Raw genomic sequence first — 13,607 nt, forward strand, 5'->3', positions numbered from 1 at the left:
CTTCATATTCCGATTCCAAGGGATCCATAATTTTTGTTATTTTTTATTTTTATGAGTTAGTCATACATTCAGACCCCAACCTGGAGGACCTGGATATCGATCTGTCCGGCTTTGGTGACCATGCGAGGAGCTTAAGCTCCCGCCGGCCAACCACGTTCTCAGACCAGAGAGACTTCACGCCTTACCGATCACGGCCACCAGGCAGGCTTGCTAGTTTTTTAGTAAAATGGAATTATTTTAAGGAGGAATGAAAGAGGAAAATTGCGGCTGTAGCACTCGCAAAGAAAGATTAGCCTCCTTTGAGTATCATAATTCTTTGATTGTTGGCACATTTATTTAAAAAATACATCAGATAGCTGTGCAGTGATGGGCGTTACTGTTTGTCTACCTGTTGCTCGTCTATAAGAAGAGTAACCTGTGATCATTGCAGCATTTCCTTAATAACAGGATCCAAGAAAATCATAAGCCGTTTCTTGCTTCTCATATTGTATTTCTGATCAAATGTGTACACATTATGTGGTCTCATTCTCAAGGTTGAGGAGGATGGAGGATAAATTAAAACAATACTTTAGAAAATTACAAACAGGAATACATCCTCATCGACTACTGTCATGGTTCGAACTCGCAGATATAGAATTGCTGCCATTCACATGGTCCGTCATGGTATTTCACATCCTTATTGGCAAAGCCGCAGTTGTGATCATTCCTCCTGTTTGGTTTATTGGCATCCCAGCGAGCGTATCCTGACTGATCCAGAGGTTGTCCTATATTTAACAGACAGTCAAAGTTGAATAAGTAATCTATGAAATGGACAAATGCAGTAATTGATAAAGAAATTTCTGCAGCCATTAGAAGTCATGTTTTGCCTTGAAACTGTAGGCATAGAATTGTGTGATGCATTAAGCATTGTAAAACAAACTGAAGTTGAGAGTGGTGATGGTTTTTTAAAGGGCAAGTACAAGTAGATAATTATCCTCTGCTGACAGCGAGAACACGGTGCGAAGTAGCTGACAAGGTTAGCGAAAAATTACGACGTGTGCCTGAACGAAATCCTGGATATACCACATCATGTAAAGTTGCTGACTTTCTCTGTGGAAAATAAGCTGAATTCGACGAAAATGAATCGAAACATTCCGCAAACGATTTGACTTACTTGAAGTATGCCTCCGTTAAGTCTTGCGATGTAGTAAGAAGTTTCTCCAAAAGCAAGGTTGCACTTGCTGACAACCAGTAGTACTTCAGGTCTGACCATCTGAAACCGCGAGTCGTCATCCAGTGCAACTCTATTGAAAATGACAGGTATGAATTATTTAATCTGTAACTAAGTGATAAATGTATTTTTCGTTTATCTTTTTAATTTTATTTCATAACTTCAGGGTTTCAGGTAATATTTTGGTACTTATTAGGACAAAAATGCATGTGTGTTTCAGGAGATTTTAGTTCATACAAATCCGAGTCATAGCAATCATTGCTACGTTTTTCTGCGATGGGTAGTGTTGTAGTATGTTGTATGTAGATGAGGATGTGTTTTGAGACGAACACAAATACCCAGTCCCCGAGTCATAGAAATTAAAGACATATATACTACTTAAATCACTGACCCAGTCAGGAGTCTAACCCGGGACCTTCTGAACCAAAGGACAGACGCTGAGCATTCACAAAAGTTACTGGACACTATTATTATTATTATTATTATTATTATTATTATTATTATTATTATTATTATTATTATTATTATTATTATTATTATTATTATTACTAGTATTGAACTTTGAGTTAGGCATCCCCGGCTATTCAAATCGTCCACCAGCTCTTCTGTTGTGTTCCCTCCTTCACAATTCATGAACTAGCTTATGGAAGAACTTTTAGCTTTGAGGAACATTTGCCTCTATGGGTGCATCAAAAAGGCCGTCTAGTATTCAAACACTTTAACCAAATACAGTAGAGATAATACAGGACAGTCTGCGAGATATGGAGGACAGCGATTAGAGCTCTGTCTAGCAGTGTGACCTGGAGTTACTGATTCTGTCATAAGTGCACGTGTATTAGTCTGTGAAGTTCTTGCTGTTATTTACGCGTTTGCAGTAAGTTAACATACAGTAAGTAAATAGTAGCGTGTGTCATTCACTTATATCTCCTCTCAGCATGAGTGGAAGGATATGTGCTGTGTCTGGCTGCAATAATTATGAAGTGCAGAAGGATTCACGGTCCTTCTACCGTTTCCCTCGTTTCAAGAAAATATTGTGTTTACATATATATATTCTTCCAGTGACAAAGCATTTTATAGTACTTCCTAAAATTCTGACCTGAGCGACTCATGTTTTAATTGGCTTAAAAAATTATAAGCTCATTTTATTGTGTAGTGTAGCAGTTAATATTCATTGCCAATGTGTTGTAGGAGTGATCTGTGGGTTTTGAAATGTCAGAGAAGTGATTTGGATAAGGTGTACAAGAAGGAAGGGACGTTACTCTTGAATAAGAATTATAAGATCTGTTCATATCATTTTTAGGCCAGCGATTTTCGAAAGCCCTCAAAAAGCCCTCAAAACCTAAATATAGACAACATTTTCATGCTTTTATTCCTTTCATCCCTCTTCTCATATTAAGCCTGAATCTGTACCAACACAGAACCTCCCAAGAAAGGAGACATCAAATGCTACCACCCCTTCCAAAAGAGTAGTTCTTTCAAGAGAGAAAGACAGGAATGTGCCGATCTGTTTATTGACAAGTGTCTTAATGTGATGATACATGTTTTATAAATGAGGGAAAAGAAAAAAATTAACCGTAAACGTTCAGGCAGGAATGCTAAATTTTAAAAAAGTACGGTAATGCATAAATGAGACATCAAGCCCTTTCACAGCAATGCATTTCGTATCTTGAATACATACCTAATTTCAGTTTTTAAATAATAACCTGTTAAATAATTCTTAATTCATCAATCCAGAATTGTTTTAGCAACTTTTATTTCTAGAAATAATTTATTTATCCATTTCTGTACATGAATTTCCATTGATATTTGAATTTTGCGCAAATTTCCAGGTCGCGCCACTACGAGCGCCACTGGCGAATTGTCTCCCACTTTAACAAGGTTAAATCCGGACGTGTCCTGCATTGTCTACTGAATACGGTATTTGCTTTAACTATATGAAGAAATTTTGTCTTTGTGAGTTGGATTACGAAATATATACAGTATATTCCTACTTTGTTTATGTTGCTACCCCTGCTAGTAAAGTATCCTCCAATTATGTTGTTCCTCTCCCAAAAATGCCAACGGCCGTAGCCGTGTTGAAACACCGGATACCGTGAGATCTCCGAAGTTAAGCAACATTGGGCGTGGTCGAGAAGTGGATGGGTTGCCACGCGCTGTTGGTGGGGTATAAGGGAATGGAGGAGCGGAAAGGAACTGGCCACCCTACCGTACGTAAACTCTGGCTCAGGAACACCTCTACGGAGGTTCAGAGCTGCCTTCTGGTAGAACACACCCTTACCTTACCTTCCCAAAAATCTACCATCCAATAACGTCTTTTCTTTCTTTTGCTTCTCGGATGTTCGACTCACCTATATATATAAAATAAGAGTTTTGTCTGTACATTGCTCAGAATTTGTAAAGAATGGTATTTCTGTACCGGTCATGTCCACAGTAACAAGGAAATGCACTTTTTACTTTTCCGTAATGTCTGTCTGTCTGTCTGTCTGTCTGTCTGTCTGTCTGTCTGTCTGTCTGTCTGTCTGTCTGTCTGTCTGTCTGTCTGTCTGTCTGTCTGTCTGTCTGTCTGTACACGCCTCACGAGAAAACAGCTGAAGAGAATTTAATGAAAATCGGTATGTAAAGTCGGGGGACGAGCCACTACAAACTAGGATATAAATCATTTTACACACGCTGAGTGAAATGGTAGTTTAGGGGAAGGCCTAAAATTTAATTCTCAAATATTTATATTATTAGTGGTCGTATCGATAAATACTACACAACTAAAGTTATATAGATTTAAATTTCTGATCATTTATGTCCTACACATTTTTACCGTACCGGCTATAACACAGATATTCATGAATTTGTATCTTTATTGCTAAGTCCATGTAAATGCCGAGCCGCGTGAAAATTGTTAACAGAATTTAATGAAAGTCTGTATATTGTACCTGTCCATGGCTTCAGTACATAAACAAGTTACCGTGGTTCATGAATATGATATTAGAATGGAGCACCTCCGATGAGCTTCGAACTCAACCCGGCTATCGAAGACTCACCTTCCCCTACCAGAAAAATTCGCTAGCTGAGTCGGTATAGCATTTCGGGTCTGACTGGAGCGTCCGACGGGGCGATAATTTTTTAATAATCTCTATAGTAGGGGAATGCTAATTATGAGAGGAACACTAGTTCATTACTAATGAGAAGAGAAACAATATCTTGTATAACAAGTTTACTATACTAGTGAAACACATCTTACTAACATGCATATGCCATACAACGCGCTTTACAAATATTATTTAGATTGACCTTGAAGTCGTGAATGTTCGTTAGTCTCTCTCTACACCTCATTCGACGTTAAATTATTTCAAATTCAACGAAGCCTTTCCTCCTGAATTATTTACACTATTTCAAACTTAGAGAGACGTTAACTCTCGAATTATTTACATTAATCACTTTGCGCACACATTTAATTGGTATAGGTATACCCTGCTGTAATTCTGTTTACCTGTTGAGAATTAATATATTCAAATTATATCAAGTTACGATATCCTATGAACTGAAGTGGACGTATGTTTCCATGAATACATTTTTGAACCTTTGAAAGTCGTATCACAACACTTCCCTAAATTAATCGTTGCTGAATATGCAATATAATACACACGCTCGTTTCATCAGGATTTTTATCAATACACATAACACGACATTATTTACACAACGTTGCTACCTGTGGACAATCATAAAGCAACTCAAATATCCAAACATCATAAACAGAGTATCATAGCACTTTCTGCAAGAGATGGGCAAGAACAAATACATTTCAAACACACACGATGAGTCACAGATGGTACAAGTCATCTGCTGCTGGTGACAGTGAGTAGAAGCTTTCACTGTCTCCTGGAATGAACTCAGGATCTTCTGAGACGGGGTATATTTAACCTGGAATTCCCTGCACGCTGTAAATAATTAAGGAAAGAAATTGGAGGGATCCTTCCTTTAATGCACATTGGAATTTATGCGACGTTAGTAATATTTAAATTGACGCACGTAATCGCTGTGCCGAGAGGAATGAACCAGCTACTTGTATTCTGTTCCCCTTCAATGAAGCAAACACTTTACTTCGTCCCGCTTGACGGGCTCGTAAATCACCCAGCTGTGAGTCGCCCACGACCCACTTCCAAATAGCGGGCCACTGGGTCCTCTCATACAATTGCTTCACGGCAAATAATCTCACTTCTTTCTTTCCAGGCCACAATGGCAGCACATTAAATATTGGCTCTAAATTCGGCCGTAATCGTCATCTTCGTAGCACGGTACCCACTTTGCGAATATTAATAACAGATTCCAGGGGAACTTTACATTTCTACTTCACAATATACATTAGGGCTACAGCCTGCCTAACCCCCCCGTTCCTCCTCTCGGTACCTTGAATACAATGCTATTTAATGATGAAAACCTGCCACACGGGTCCGAATTACATCACGCACTCACGAGCTAAATATTTCAACGATATATACCCCAATGTCATGTTTCCATCTGTTGTTTCAGCAGCCTTAATTATTAGTTAGGAGGACTCCCTACCAGGTGTGAAGTGCAAAAAAAGTCAATTACTGAGAGATATTGATGACTCATATTTGCTATAGAGAAGACGATAACTGGAGTCAATTTTATAGAATATTTAAGCCCTCCTTACTCGACAGCGCTTCACACTTAATTAACCTAAGGTCCTTAGAATTACATCATGCATTACCAAAAACCGTTATAAAAACGGAAGTAAAATATGGTTGTTCCAAACCACGATGAAGGTATTCCATACAAAAGCCAAAAATAAAATGAAATTATTATTATCCCTTTGAAATAGAATATTGGCGATCTACGTTACATCCACATGCAAATTTACTCTATATTTGCAATAGGAAACGACTTTCAAAGCTACAAATTGTTGGAAATATACCCATCCTTTCGGAAAACCACGAATACAGCATTACAGGAGGGCACGCCCATGTATTTACTCTGCCCTCATGATGCCATCAGCGATGTGAAGTCCCTTGATGACCAACTGGCAAGTCACGAACACGACGGCTTGATCTCATGAGAAGTTCCAGACGATCCCTGCTACACGAGGCGAAATTCCTGCAGGCAGCTAGATGTCTCGTTCTCTCTGCTACACAAGGCAAAATTCTGGCAGGCAGCTAGATACCTCGTTCACCCCGACGTTCTTGTAGACTCCTTGTGTAAATGAGGCGAAGTTATCTCATGTGAATGCGTTAGTTTATATTACACATCACAGATTAAATATGTGGTTGGGTCTGCTTAATGACACAAGCATCCCAACTTAACGTCGGTTGTGTCCCAGAAGCCCGACATTATTCCCTTCTGATCCACCTATCTTTTTATTGACAGCTACTCTATGTCCTGAAGCTCCACTGGTTAGAAACGTCACTGGTTAGGCCACTAATGTGTTAGCACTCTCGTATTACACAACAATAATTCAGGCATACACCATTGCACTTAGTCATACGTAAGACGAGCTCTCTACTGCGTTAGGGATCGATCTAACGTCGCACTGCCATTAATCATCCCGACAATGCGCCGTTCATTCCCTTTCCTTATATTTCACATTCATATAGAGTACACTCGCTCCACGCACTTAGTTAAATACGTGCCTATTTATGTTAATTGAGCCGTATTAGTTTAGGCATATATGAGGCTCGATGCACGACCTCTTCGGCACACGGACAGCGATCATCATGATTTCGTACCGTTCCTACTATATTTGTTAGCGGCACACTGTACGCGCAAACAAGTTACTCAGATTGTGGGTATTTCCACATACATTCACAGACTTTAATAAATCACTGCATTACACTGCTCAAATTACAGAATGATTTCTTCATAAAAGACTCACACACAAATCACGACGAACTGGCATTGAACTGAAAATGAACTGGTGGTGTCCGTTCCTCGGCTCCTTAATATATAATCGAGATGCCCTGGTGCTAGCAGTGGGGTTAAAACACACCCCTTTCTCAAAATGTGCTCCGGTAATACGCAACGTACAGTGACGAACCGGATATCAAATTGTAGCTCCTGTATTCCCACTTTCACTGAGTGAATATAATTAAAATAGTTTCCTGGATTCTCAAGCAATCTTAAAAGCGTCCTTTTGTCTCTGTCGGTGAATGATGACGAGCGCCAGGGGAATCCTTGAGCTGGCTCCCATGGTTGGGACCCAACATCTGGTAACCATTAAGACGGGCCCTTGTTACGGAGTAGCTACCGTTCTTTCAATTATGTAGAGCACTTCCCGGTCTCAAAATTATGTGAAAAATTTCCTGATTCAAATGAATGTTTGCACGTGACCCTCCGTTGAGTATTTCGCGATTTATAATAATTATCAGGGGGAAAATAATTGGACTCGATAAGTTGGCAGTGGTGAATGAATGAGGGGAATAGGGTATAATGTTAGTTCTCGCGTTGGTTGTACTCCCTGAGCTCTCCTAGTGACCTAGACTCTCTGTCACGTGATAACGTGTCTGTTCCCGTCACGCTCGTGGTTGGAGTGATAAAACTTCAAGAACCAGCGCTCCTGCAATGCCTCGCTGCTAATTACCGACAACTAGAGTTGGGTCGCGCGAGCCACCATACTGCAAATCGCATCCCGGAGCGGGTGCATACACCCTAACTTGGACAGTTTTTACCTCAGAATGACGCGGAAAACTGCAAATTTCATCTCCTGGGTATCATAACATACTATATGTGACGTTGTGAACAGTCAAAATATAGAGTCGGGGAAAAAGATAATACAGTCTAAGCTATATACACTTTTATTCACCTTGGATGAAATGGTAGTTTAGAGGAAGTTGCATAAAATGACAGCTCGGGACATACCACTTAGTCGAGCAGCTTTTCTTCTTTCTCCCAAGACTTCCCAGCCCAAACTTTGCAACATTTTTGTAACGCTACTCTTTTGTCGGAAATCACCCAGAACAAATCGAGCTGATTTTCTTTGGATTTTTCCATTCTTGAATCAAGTAATCCTTTTTTGCAACTTGCTTTACGTCGCACCCACACAGACAGGTTTTATGGCGACGATGGGACAGGAAGGAGCAAGGAGTGGGAAGGAAGCGGCCGTGGCCTTAATTAGGTACAGCCCCAGCATTTGCCTGGTGTGAAAATGAAAAACAACGGAAAACCATCTTCAGGGCTGCCGACAGTGGGGTTCGAACCCACTATCTCCCGAATACTGGATACTGGCCGCAATTAAGCGACTGCAGCTATCGAGCTCGGTCAAGTAATCCTGGTAAGGGTCCCATACACTGGAACCATACTCTAGTTGGCGTCTTACCAGAGACTTATATGTCCTCTCCTTTACATCCTTGCTATAACCCCTAAATACCCTCATAACCATGTGCAGAGTTCTGTATCCTTTATTTACAAACATATTTATTTGATTACCCCAATGAAGATCATTCCTTATATTAAGACCTTGGTACGTACAGTGATCTCCAAAGGGAACTTTCACACCATCAACGCAGTATTAAAAACTGAGAGAACTTTTCCTATTTGTGAAACTCACAACCTGACTTTTAACCCCGTTTATCATCATACAATTGCCTACTGTCCATCTCCCAACATTATCGAGGTCATTTTGCAGTTGCTCACAATCTTGTAACTTGTTTATTACACTGTACAGAATAACATCGTCTGCAAAAAGCCTTATCTCTGATTCAAATTCTTTACACATATCATTGATATATATAAGAAAACATAAGGTAAGGTAAGGGTTTTTCCGCCCGAAGGCAGATCCGGACCTCCGCAGAGGTGTTCCTGAGCCGGAGTTTACGTGCGGTAGGGTGGCCAGGTCCGTTCCGCTCCTCCATTCCCTTACCCCCACCAACAACGCGTGGCAACCCATCCAACTCCTGACCACGCCCAATGTTGCTTAACTTCGGAGATCTCACGGGATCTGGTGTTTCAACACGACTACGGCCGTTGGCTATAAGAAAACATAATCATCATCATCATCATCATCATCATCTGTTTACCCTCCAGGTTCGGTTTTTCCCTCGGACTGAGCGAGGGATCCCACCTCTACCGCCTCAAGGGCAGTGTCCTGGAGCCTCAGACTCTTGGTCGGGGGATACAACTGACGAGTATGACAAGTACCTCGCCCAGGCGGCTCACCTGCTATGCTGAACAGGGGCCATGTGGAGGGATGGGAAGATTGGAAGGGATAGGCAAGGAAGAGGGAAGGAAGCGGCCGTGGCCTTAAGTTAGGTACCATCGCGGCATTCGCCTGGAGGAGAAGTGGAAAACCACGGAAAACCACTTCCAGGATGGCTGAGGTGGGAATCGAACCCACCTCTACTCAGTTGACCTCCCGAGGCTGAGTGGACCCCGTTCCAGCCCTCGTACCACTTTTCAAATTTCGTGGCAGAGCCGGGAATCGAACCCGGGCCTCCGGGGGTGGCAGCTAATCACGCTAACCACTACACCACAGAGGCGGACTATAAGAAAACATAAAGGTCCAATAATACTACCTTGAGGAATTCCTCTCTTAATCGTTACAGGATCCGGTAGCGCTTCATCTACTCTAATTCTCTGAGTTCTATTTTCTAGAAACATAGCCATCCATTCAGTCACTATTTTGTCAAGTCCAATTGCACTCATTTTTTGCCAGTAGTCTCACGTGATCTACCCTATCAAATGCCTTAAATGGGTCATTCGCGATAGAGTCCAATTGACCTCCTGAATCCAGGATATCTGCTATATCTTGCTGGAATCCTACAAGTTGAGCTTCAGTGGAATAACCTTTCCTAAACCCGAACTGCCATCTATCGAACCAGTTATTAATTTCGCATACATGTCTAATATAATCAGAAAGAATGCTATCCCAAAGCTTACATGCAATGCATGTCAAACTGACTGGCCTGTAATTTTCAGCTTTATGTCTATCACCTTTCCATTATTCACAGGGGCTACTGTAGCAACTCTCCATTCATGTGGTATAGCTCCTTCATGCAAAGAACAATCAAATAAGTACTTCAGATATTTTGCTGTATCCCAACCCATTGTCTTTAGTATATCCCCCGAAACCTTATCAATGCCAGCTGCTTTTCTAGTTTCCAACTTTTGTATCGTACTGTAAGTGTCATTGATGTCATAGGTAAATTTTAATACTTCTTTAGTATTAGTCAGCTCCTCTATCTGGACATTATCCTTGTAACCAACAATCATTACATACTGCTGACTGAATACTTCTGCCAAGAGTGGTATTTCAGAGTCGGAAGAAAATTAAATGTGAAGGCCTACAATATCGAAAGCGCATAACATTGATCAACAATAACATTACGTTGACCATTGTTTGTTGTGATGTTCTTTGTCTCTTATGTTGACAATTAACTCCGGTAGATGGGATTAATACTGCTTACCGAGTATAATAGCCTAACTGAATATCGGCGGTAAATAGCTGGGGAGTTAGATAACTTTCTTCTTTAGCACGCCATTCCTCAGGTTCATACATTTTCTGATACTGAAATGGCGTATGGCTTTTAGTGCCGGGAGTGTCCGAGGACAAGTTCGGCTCGCCAGATGCAGGTCTTTTGATTTGACACCCGTAGGTGACCTGCGCATCGTGATGAGGATGAAATGATGATGAAGACGACACATTCACCCAGCCCCCGTGCCAGGGAAATTAACCAATTAAGGTTAAAATTCCCGACCCTGCCGGGAATCGAACCCGGGACCCCTGTGGCCAAAGGCCAGCACGCTAACCATTTAGCCATGGAGCCGGACTTTCTGATACTGCTGGTTACGTGACACACTGGTTCATCATAATATTCCAGCTATTTGATCCCTATTCTGACGACCTGTTTTTTTATTGTGCACTGTGCACGCTTAAGGTAGAGGCTCTCTTAGTGGTAGTATGAACTGGTCTAGAATTACAATTTCGGCCTATTCCAAATTATACCACTACAATTCACTAAATAACTCAAATTTCAACTCTGGAAAGAGCTGTTTTTTAAGTAAAGCTTCTTGCTCTTCACTCTTATTAAATCTAAATTCAATTTATACCAAATTAGCAGCGAAGATGAGGTTTCTCCTCTGGCTAGGAGGAAAAATTTGCCTCCAATTCAGGTAGTTTTTTCCCCGCCAGTGTAGTGAATTGAGATTTTTCGACTCATCGGATATTCCCAGGAAACCGGTAAATAAACGGGCGTAATTTTTGCATTGGAACTGTCCACTATTCAAACTCCACGATAAAAAATGAAGAGTGTTCACGGATCACGGTTATCTGCGGGCTGATCATTCCATCTCTGGAAATTTGGACTGTTTGATCGGCAGCGTAGTTTTCATCGTTAAAATTGAGACAATTTGTGGGTTTTCATTTGATGGTTTATATCATATGAAAGCATTGCTTTTATTCGCGCCATTCCTTCTGACGATGTAGCAAAGGCTTTTCAGTCTGTCAAACACATAGCAAATACAATGTAAATTAAAAAACTAAAAGCATATCTGTAAAACACACACTAACATACAAAGAATGACATGTTTCGTTCTACAAGAACATCCTCAGATTCTATCAAATCACTTAAAATAAGCTTATATATGTACAGTATTGTTTACGTAGCGTAAACTTGTCAATGATAGAGAGATAAGTGATAACATGAAACAGTAATGACAAAAAATAAATTATATACAATACTGTGACAGTCCTGAAATAGTGTTTGGTGACAACAGACTTAACATCGGCAGTCTAGATAAATACGTAAGTTTTTCACTATATTATAATTGTATATAATTTATTTTTTGTCATTACTGTTTCATGTTATCACTTATCTCTCTATCATTGACAAGTTTACGCTACGTAAACAATACTGTACATATATAAGCTTATTTTAAGTGATTTGATAGAATCTGAGGATGTTCTTGTAGAACGAAACATGTCATTCTTTGTATGTTAGTGTGTGTTTTACAGATATGCTTTTAGTGTTTTAATTTACATTGTATTTGCTATGTGTTTGACAGACTGAAAAGCCTTTGCTACATTTAACTAAGTCAACACTGGAAAACATGGCTTCATTTTTAACAAAATTCCTTCTGACATCATGATAACCTATGTTCATTCTAGTTGGGAAAAGCACTAAGAGAGATTTCCTGAGGATTAAAAATTCATTTTCAAATTTAAGTTTGTGTCTTACCAAAAATTTATTATGTCCCATTATCCTGGGTGCAGCTTTAATTTCTCATTCTGGTCTTGTGCTTGATCTTCAAAGGAAGTCATGCACTTTCAAATTTGCAAATAAGCTGTCTATTCTGCATCATCAGTGTGATATGACGTTATAACTTAGTCGTCTACTAGAGGAACAGACCGACAGTATTCGTACAGTATGTCAGTCATTCTTTGATGTGTATAAAATTAAGGTTACGGATTCGATTCCTGTAAGATTTCCACCATATAGGTAGTCTCCTCCTTACATAAAGGCTCTCCAGAAGATCATTGATAAAATGTTAAGCGATGGTATTGTACCATTACGTTACAGTTGAGATGATCATTAGCATGGAGATGTAGCGGGTAAAATGGCGCGGAGCAGCTTCAAACAGCGCAAATATATATGAAGTGTATCCATGTGGCATGTTGATCGCAATTAGAAGGCGGAGACTTATAAAGACCGTCGAGAAAGGAAAGAGTTTCTTAGATAGAACAAGTATGGTCCTTAAAAATAATTCAATTTATTCTGTTCTTAACTACTTTGTAAGAGAAAATCACATTTAAAAGATAGCAATTTTACTCCGAGCAAAGAAGAATATTATCAACGAACAAGGACAAAGCCGAAAGATAATATACTTTCGAGCGAAGAATTTAGTTAATTATACCTGCAAAAATAAGCCGAGACGAGCGGAAAACGTATACATTTCGTTTCAAAGTATTTAAGTTAAGAAAAGCTACGGACCAGTAAAAGATTGAGAAAGAAAGGGCCAGTTACAACATAGTAAGTGGCCAGATACCGTCAACAACTGCAGAGATATTAATCACAAGTTCTGGTCAACATTCAGTAGATGATATATTTAACGAGAACAAGCTTTATCGGAAATATATACTTAGAGCACAATTTAGGAGTATTAAAAATACCAAATAGCCATTTATACGTCCGAAGAAGCTTGTAAGGGATGATCTAACTATGTATTCTGCCCAAATAATGTTATCTTCTTATTGCATGGACACCGGAGATATGATGAAACACGCTTAAACTGGTGAAGGACGACTACCTGAGCTGCTTTAACTCAAGCCAGACTGCCGAGACCGATCCCCAGCTGTGACGTACACGGAGACCAAGGGTGGGTGCTCAGAGACGGAATAAAAAGTGAGAAGGAGCCAGCAGTTGACCCAATCGAGACGAGATAAGTAATAAGTTTC

At 40.1% G+C, this 13,607-nt stretch overlaps 1 protein-coding gene across 1 annotated transcript in view; it reads right to left on the bottom strand.

Moving 5' to 3' along the window:
- Window positions 1–481: 481 nt before the first annotated feature.
- LOC136861673 (hemolymph lipopolysaccharide-binding protein) overlaps window positions 482–13,607 on the bottom strand; it is a 68,757-nt gene continuing 55,631 nt past the window's right edge. The window contains exon 6 of the mRNA XM_067138837.2: window positions 482–764. Coding sequence (XP_066994938.2) covers window positions 610–764 — 155 coding nt within the window. The 3' untranslated portion in view covers window positions 482–609. The remainder of the gene's footprint in view (window positions 765–13,607) is intronic.

This window comes from Anabrus simplex, chromosome 1 (genome assembly GCF_040414725.1).
Source record: "Anabrus simplex isolate iqAnaSimp1 chromosome 1, ASM4041472v1, whole genome shotgun sequence".
Classification (NCBI taxonomy): domain Eukaryota; kingdom Metazoa; phylum Arthropoda; class Insecta; order Orthoptera; family Tettigoniidae; genus Anabrus; species Anabrus simplex.